The 9253-nt window shown below is 42.1% G+C and overlaps 1 protein-coding gene across 1 annotated transcript in view; it reads right to left on the bottom strand.

The window, feature by feature from the left end:
- The window catches only part of LOC106821158 (discoidin domain-containing receptor 2-like), a 138969-nt gene extending 130609 nt beyond the window's left edge, over window positions 1-8360 (bottom strand). Inside the window, exon 1 of the mRNA XM_014825847.1 lies at window positions 8298-8360. Coding sequence (XP_014681333.1) covers window positions 8298-8312 — 15 coding nt within the window. The 5' untranslated portion in view covers window positions 8313-8360. The remainder of the gene's footprint in view (window positions 1-8297) is intronic.
- Between the last annotated feature and the right edge of the window lie 893 nt (window positions 8361-9253).

The raw sequence follows: 9253 nt of genomic DNA, 5'->3' as shown, positions 1-9253 counted from the left end.
GAGAGAGAGAGAGAGAGAGAGAGAGAGAGAGAGAGAGAGAGATAGAGATAGAGATAGAGAAAGGCAGAGACAGGACACAAGACAAAACGAAAAAAAGAAAGAAGAAAGAGTACGCGTTGCGTAGACAGAGAAAGACGGTGAGAAAACGGGAACAAACATTTAATTGTTTCCAGAGGCATTTATCTTCTCTCCTTTGTTTCCTCTCGATTCACTCTAAATCTCGCCCGTCTCTGATTTTCCTCTCGGAAGTTCATCCCACGTTGCACATTAGATTCTAGTTTGCAAAATCCTTATGAAATGATTAGACGCATAATGACATTCCGGATGTTTTTCAGTCCAGGTACCCGCGTGAAATAAATGACTATATATGCGTCCGTATGTTCGTATCACCGGAGTAACAATTTTTTAATCAATACGAAAAATGCAAATGTAAAAAGTAATTTTTTCATTTATTACGACGCGCGCCTATTCACTATAATGTTACCTAACAATTTCATACATATGTGCGGAAATCATTGCTATTACACCTACAGCTGTGGTTTTCCTAATGAACTCTAATGCATGTGAACGTCGGCAATAATGCATCAGCTGCGTTATGCTACAGCAACGAGGATCTACTAAGTACTAGCCACAGCGAAATTATAGTTCCGCGAGTTGCCACCAGATGTCAGCAACACACTATGCTGATGCAAAGCAAACAGAGCGAAGCTAAATTTCCTATTGTTAATGCGTGTGATTATCTACTGACTTATATTTCTAGTCATATCATGTCGGCTTCTAATAATGTACTTCCTTGCAGTAATGGGGAATCCACTGGTTTTCGTTAGAGAAATATATCTTTACAAAATAGTAATGAATTGAAAGTTCGAAAAAACCTATTTGAGAAAAGAACTGCCGCAACTGGCAACATGAGAACATTAAAGGTGTTCAACATATAAACACCTAATCAGAATTCTCATCGTAGACAAATACACAATTGCTGATCTGAACACAGATAACGGGCACTATACATTCTATAGCTGGCATCAAATGCCTGCGACCTACGTGATCTAACCAAACTTCTACATCGAAAACAAACTTCAGCAATGTAAGAACTGTAAACAGTGCTAACGAACACAAACATGCTACAGAAAAAGGGCCGGGGTAACGGGAAAACAATTTTAAGGGGCCAATTTACACTTGAGAACTTTACCTTTCTTCACGCGCGCAACCCCAGCCTCCCATATTGCTTTCAGAGCGATGTGTGCCGGATTACACGCGCGCAGCTTACACGTTTCCAAACGCGACTAGAATTGTAAATAAATCCTCATCCCCACATCTGCAACATGTGTTTGTACTTCCGACAGTGTTTACCGAGATTCGAAATCTTTGCCTGTGACTTTGTTGAAAAGAAGAGTTGATGATTCAGGTCGTAAAATAAACACTTGAAGACCAATGCGCGAGCACAACTACCGAGTAAAGATTACATGTAAATGTATACGTTGTGTTTGTGCAAACACACGACTCCTAGTTTGTTTGCGAACGCCATGGACTGAGCTAGCCAACGAATAGGAGCGTATCATGTCGAACTCTTACACACTAACACTGTAGCGCCCAACCATTAACTAGCAGTTAGGAACGTTCCTATGGGAACTATGTGAGCAACGTAAAAACTACCCTAATCAGTCTTAGGAATAAGCCTCAAAACCCATCCAGCCCTGATTTTGAACATTTCGATTACTACTGTATAACCCGAAGTAAAAATGCATGAAATTTAGCCAGTCCTTCTCAGAGGTCGCCAGTCTCGGACTGGGGGGGTGAGGGGGGAGCTGCTATCTCCAACACTACCATAATCCAACGTATATGATTTTATATCGGATGTGGGCTCGGTTACACAACCCCGGTCGTCACATCCGGTTCTCCCGTGATCAGGATGCAGGGACATTTGTAAGGAATTATAGCCGGAACTGCAGGACTAGTATACACAGGATAACCTGAGCCCGTGGCCGCGTCCCGTAACCACGTGAAATTACTACGAAATAATCAACTATAGGGTATCAACCCCGAGCAGAGCTGCCCTGAATGGTGGCCAATGCTGTATACACGGCTGCGCACAACATGGCTCACGTGAAATGTGGCGATAACAGACGCGTAAAATTCACTTTGAAACGGAGAGAAGCGTGGCGAAAACACACGGCTAAGGGGGAGTAGTGCGAGTTGGGTTAACCGGATAAACAGTACACATCCTTACGGGTTGTAGTTGCACCTCAAATAGTCGTTACTCCTATCGGAGGTAGAGGAACAAGGGTCATGCTGACTCATGTACGCATTCACGTTAACCCACAAGCAGAACAGAGATTCAGACAACGAAACTAACTGTTGCCACACGTCGCACCTCCCACCACATACCCATGCAAGGAGGACCGCACGAGGGACATATATTATTGCTATATTGTGCTATATATTATATATTATTGCTATATATATTATTGATATTCGCTTGCTTGCGGTGTGCGCACCGAGGTCATGCAACGAAACATAAATTACCGGAGAGAAAAACCGCTTATTTTTTCCGTCTCGCGACGTCTCGCCACACGCTGAAAACAAGCGCTGCATGTTAAAATAATGCGCGACGACAGGTTAAAACGTCTTACAGCGCTACAAAGGCGTGGGCGCTTAACCTAACGACGAGTCACCCGATGAGCATCACCGTAAAAACCGACGCACCCAGAAACAGAGTCGGAAAAAAGACGCAGGGAAGATTCTCCGGGGAAATACACCACTTAAAACTTATAACTCAGTCGCTAGTTCTAATGAGCGAAAAACATGGCGGCAAAAACGCATTATTCTACGGGGCACTGACGACACGAGCGGTGATAGGAAGCATCTGCTTGTGAATGCTCTGCCTCCCACTTTAACTAGGGAAGCCTAATTATTCGCGTCTCCTCTTTGAATCAGGGAGGGGGGGGCAGAATCGGTGAACACACACGTAGATGCTACATGCGTCACGTGACATTGATATTTCATGGGCGGCCGCTGTTACGCACCCAAGATGGCTTCACCCGTAGTGATGTTCACCAGTTTCAGCGACGTTGGTAGTCATGCGCGTACACGGTAGAGTTACTGGTCCGATTCGAATAAAGAGAGAATATTTCGTATCAATTAAATGTACGATTAACGGAAAGTTAATACGTTATTACTCACTTTATAACCTATAATTTACATTATGGCTTTATAATCACTACGGTACATACGCGATAGCTTTCGACAGTTTCACAACTCTGCTACAGCTACTATAGTATATATACTACATATACTACTATAATATATATACTACATATACTACTATAATATATATACTACATATACTACTATAATATTTTCCTTTGATAAAAACCTGCTGCTAACGCTCTTCATGACATGGCAACAACATGATTGTAACTTTACATTATGGCTTTATAATCACTACGGTACATACGCGATAGCTTTCGACAGTTTCACAACTCTGCTACAGCTACTATAATATATATACTACATATACTACTATAATATATATACTACATATACTACTATAATATATATACTACATATACTACTATAATTCTTTCCTTTGATAAAAACCTGCTGCTAACGCTCTTCATGACATGGCAACAACATGATTGTAACTTTCAATTTTGACTTTCACTCTCCCACGTGCCACACACCTCTGACATGGCGCCACTTACTGCAACTTATAAGAGTAATTCACAGAGAAGAACAAACTTTAACGTCAATTACTATTTACTGCGTGTAAGCCTTGTACTTTTACAGAGACGCGTTTTGAAGGATTAGCAACATAGGATCATGTTGAAAACTCATATGAAGCTCAGCCATAACTATAGCATCATATTAGCATTGTACGCAATAAGTTGGCGTACAATAATGCCCGCATGACTTGTCACCTGTAATTTTTCCCAGATAAAGCCATTGGCCGGATTGAACACAAGCGCAGCACAGTAGCTGAGAGAGTAAAAGCAAGCACTTCACAATTCTGCAACACATTACCTTGCCCGCGATAACAAGCTACTCAATTAAAGGTTGTCGTAATCTTGCAAGTTCCTCCCTTTTCTAATGGCGTCTTGTCCTCAAAATTGCCTATAAGGTTTCACAACTGTGCGATTATGAATAGGAGATTGCCGGCAAGAGCAAGTTGACTAGAAGTACCTCGGGCAAGTTGTCCAGTATAATCAGTCAAGTAGATTGGGTCCCGACTCCAGATAATGGCTTATGAAAGCTGTCATTACGCTTAATCAAGTCCAATCAAGCATCTTGTGAGCTTAATTAAAACTAGTAATTAGTCTCTCAAGTTTCTGTGAATAGGAAAGAAACCAGGGGAAGATTGGTGGACATTGTAGTTAGAAAAGCCGCGTATGATTTCACGTGTAACATATGCGAAACATAATGAGTGTAATCGAGTTTTACTTGCTGTAAATTGATATAAAACAGCGGACGCTATACTGCCGCCATTACAGGATTTCACATTGCCATCCGCATCACATAACGCCTCTAGTAAAACTACACGTCCACGCTTAACACTTGTACACTATAACGCTTGCACGTGGTTACTAGTATAATGACATATCTATATTCATATCATGATACCGGGAGTGAATAACAATAAATCTATTATTATTATTATTAGCTATTATTATAGATCGATTATTATTATTATTATCTATTATTATAGATCGATTATTATTATTATTATCTATTATTATAGATCGATTATTATTATTATTATCTATTATTATATTTATTATTATCTATTATTATAGATCGATTATTATTATTATTATCTATTATTATAGATCGATTATTATTCACTCCTGATGATACGATAAACAATGTTATAGCATCACTGCTTCTCTCAGATAATGTTCTCAGTATATAGCACGGCTGCACACGTGTGCGTGGAAATCAAAAGTAATTAAAAAGATTCCGCTCTCATTACTACCGCAGCTGCATCCTGGACTATACATTTAGAATCACACGCAATAGCACAGCGATTCGTTACTCAATTTTTGCGAGTAAACTCGGAATTGTGAGCACGTTATTTTCTCCTCGTTTAGTTTTGTTTAACATTATCAGTCCGTGAACCTAAAAGCCCTGAATAAATCGTGTGTGTTCGGCCCCGCATTCCGTCATGTTATTACGTTTAAATCTAGGGCACGGGCCTATTTACATAAAATTGGCATATAGCGCGCGCATAGCGACACACAGGACGCTGATAATCACAAAGACGATGAACAAGCAATATTATTTGGGGCGTTGAAATTACGTGTGCACTGAAAATCGAATTTAATGCTAATAAAGCTACAGTTGACTACGAACAGAATTCGCTTTACGCGTCGGCGGTATGTGATCAAGAACGGCCTTCATGAACCCGTATCGCAACCATTATTGCAAGTTAGAAAACCCTCTCTCTATATATCTCTCTCTCTCTATCCCCTATCTATATCCCACGCGTTCTCTTTTTTTCTATTTTCCATGTCCCTCTTTCTATCTATATCTATATATTCCCTTCTTGAGCTCATTTTGTCAGTATAGCTCTATCTTTGTCTCTGCCTGTCCCTTCTCTCCCTCTCTCTCTCTCTCTCTCTCTCTCTCTCTCTCTCACTCACTATCTCGCTTTATCTCTATTTCGCCTTTTCGTCTTGTATTCCTCTCTATTTTTCTTCCTCCCGTATCTCTCTCCTTATCTCCATCTTCTCTCTCTCTCTCTCTCTCTCTCTCTCTCTCTCTCTCTCTCTCTCTCTCTCTCTGTACTCTACTCTATTCTACTCTGTGCTGTTTTACGGTTTATACACGGACATTGTTATATTTCCTACACCTCGTCCGGTGACACCAAAGACATCAAAGGCATCACAAGTCGTTCAGCAGGTGCCATGCCAGGCCGCCTCCCCCGTGTTGCCGCACTGTACGCAGCAATGCAACCCCCGTTAGCGAACGTCGTCCATGCTTTTGTATCAACAACGCCTACGCCCCCATGTTACGAGTAAACAGCGTCCTTAATGAGTGGCTAATTACACTGCCTAGTTAATTGAAATTTAATTAGCCGCATTAATGAGGTTTAGATTGAGAAAAGCTTCACGTGGAAAGCTCATCAGCTAGGTGATTTAGCATCAGATCAAAATATGGGCGATGATGGTTGGTATCGCATCAGCAGGGGCTGGCTGAATGTCATACGTACATCAAGACCGCTATGTATATTCTACATGAATACGGGAACAACGGTGCAAGAAACTGCGCCATATCTGGTTTATATCTGGGGAGTATCTGGTTTATATCTGGGGAGTATCTGCACCGATAGCCACTTGCAATGACACGCACGTATCTATATGCAGCACTAGCATTTTCGAAATGAGTAAATACACATACTTTAAACGAGGGAGAGAATAACACTGTTAAAAACCTTTTTTAAGAAAGACACTTTTTTTAAAAGAAAACACTTTAAGACAGGGCGCAAGCGCTTTATTCGTTTTGACGGCGCGATAACTGTGGAAATGCCATGGACGATTACCTAGAGAACGTGGGCGGTAAAATATCGCCTATCTCTTCAGTGCTGTGTGGAATAGCACAACAACACACGTTCTGAATATGAGCGTATACACTGCAGACCTTCCTTTAATGTTTAAACCGTTAACACAAACAATGAATGCTTGAGAATGAATAATATCACAGTACGCGAATTATTTTTCCTCGCAGCCAGGCGGCGCTTGTAGTTGCCCAGAGCAATCAGCGTTTCCCACAAATTAGCTGTTTTGCCAGCAGTTTCTAATGCGGCTTTGATTTGCGTGGAATACATAGCACGCGCAAAAGCGATCACGCTCAGATTTCCGGTCTCCCGCAATCTGCCTTCTAATTTACATAGCTTGCTATAATCGGCACGTCCGTCTCTTACCTCTGTCCCTCATTACTCCTTACGATGCTAAAAAGGCTGTACGAATACAGCCTGCGCATCCTCCGCGGCTCCCTCACCACTGCTAGGCGAATACTGGCCGCTGGCAGCGTGCCAATCGTCGGTTAGGAAAACATTTTGTTGGATTGTTTTATTCATACAGATATTACTGTTCATCATAAACACGCCGGTGTGACGGCAGGTTTCGGTGATATTGCATTGAGAGCGGTTATGCTCGAAAATGACGCATTTTGCGACTCGTTTCGCAATTGATCTATAAACGATCGCGCGTTTTCGTCACGTATTTCTTGTTTTGCGTGGCAGCGGGAATGTATTGTTATAACGCCACGCGCCTCGACGCATACTGTTCGTGTGAATTAATCAGGGGGTGCTGAGTAATTAACGCAATTAAACTAACTATGCGGAGATTTTTGCTCAGAAAATACAAATATAGCTGAATATAGTCGCACCTGACAGCGGAAATATCACTGATTACACCAACAATTAAATACTAGATTTTTATGCAGTTATAGCATAGAAAAATGAATTTGACCACATCGGTAACAGCAATAAAGTTCATCGTATGCCGATAATGCCTAATGGCAGAATTGGTAAACTTGTATTTGTGTCGGTGATGAATTCAAAGCCAGTGCATGCCTGTACTGTGTCTATGGCAGCTAAGCGGTGGCGCCAACAAGCTAATCCATACTTCCTGTTAGTTCAAGATGACAGAAAACGAATGTTTACAAAAACGATTATTTCGAACTGACAGTTTTCGGTGAATACGGAAGGTTTCTAAGAGCATTTATTGTTACTCTAGACAATTGCTGTTACTCAAGCAATTAACGGTAGTGGTGTCATGAAAGTGGTGAAAACACTGGAAAACTCTCGCAATAGTTACTTTAACATGCCTCACCAGCAAGGAAGTTTCTCTATCACGCAATTGCACGCGAACACGTGACCAGTGTGACGTATAGGCTAATCAAACGCCGCTACACAACGACGAGGCTGTACCTAGTTACCAATACGTACCGCAGTAATCAGCTTCAAAGTTAAAGCAACCGAAAAAGACGGGCGTTTTGTTAGCTAACAGAACGGTTGATCAAGCGTTGCGAAATTGCACCAGATCAACAATCGTCCAGCGTCAAGTCGGTAGTGTAAACCCAGCTTTAGAGCTTCATATATAGAGCAGGTAGTACATGTTGTGGTACGAAACATGTCACAATGGGCGTTTTACAGGAAGTGCTAAGCCGTGCGCTTACAAAAAACGTGCCGTTACGACATCGCATGAGATCAAGTAACGTCCGTATACATGGAAACACGAATACCGGATGATACGCTAACTTGACCGAGCTGCGTGAATATTAAATGGGGAACGCACCTCACGGTAATGCATAAAAGCTCGATCCACTCACTCGCGCTTAGCAGCTACAGTGGTCACCCGGTTTATCGGGACAGGTCTGAAACCATGAAATTACCCCGATTAAGCGGTGGTCCCGATTAGACGGTGAAAACACAACGCGCGTAAAAAAATAGTTTTTCAAAGACATATATCGTTTATGCGATGCGCCCATTTATCCGAGGTTATAAAACGAGTACCACCGTGTATATACCCATCGCTTAGGTGACGAGGTTATATTGGCACTGCGAGTCAGTTCTACATAGGCTCCCCTTCCATCGATGTTCCAGCTGCAACTATTCTACAAGCTTCCAAGGCTTCACACGCACTCCCGCAGATAAACCCCCGCAGGCTATAGTGCGGGCTCTAATGGAACAGCTCTCCGCTGGGCATTGCGTAACAATGGAGAGGTTAATCGATGAAATTCTACGATTAATATCTCCACACACACTCTCTCTCTCTTTTGCCTAGCATACATCCGCACGTTGAGATTGTTCAGCACTATCGCATCTCAGAGCGCTCTCAGTGAATGCTTCATTACTTGCTATTACATATATACGAGAACTGAGCAAGATTATTTGTCTACGCTAACGCATTCAATCAATTTCCTTTATTTCGTGTTTTAAATCTGTGGATTGCGGATTGAAAGGATAAGAAGCCAGGAGAGCCAGACGAGAAATGCACGTTTTCTTGTCGCTCATGCTAGCTCTCCCCTGTCTCCCTCACGTTTCTCTTGCCACCTTCCTTCTATCGCGCGGTTTCCCGCTCCATCCCTCTTGTCCCATATCTTCCCTGCCTTTCTCTCCCTCTCTCTCTCTCTCTCTCTCTCTCTCTCTCTCTTTCTCTCTCTCCCTCTCTCTACTATCCCGTTTCTCCCTGTTTTCTTCTATCTTTTCTTATTGCTCTCGCCATTACTTTCTCTCTCCTCCTCTCTCCCA

This window comes from Priapulus caudatus, unplaced genomic scaffold (genome assembly GCF_000485595.1).
Source record: "Priapulus caudatus unplaced genomic scaffold, Priapulus_caudatus-5.0.1 Scaffold61, whole genome shotgun sequence".
Lineage (NCBI taxonomy): Eukaryota > Metazoa > Priapulida > Priapulimorpha > Priapulimorphida > Priapulidae > Priapulus > Priapulus caudatus.
The sequence above is the reverse complement of the archived record's forward strand: the minus strand, read 5'-3'. Positions and strand labels throughout refer to the sequence as shown.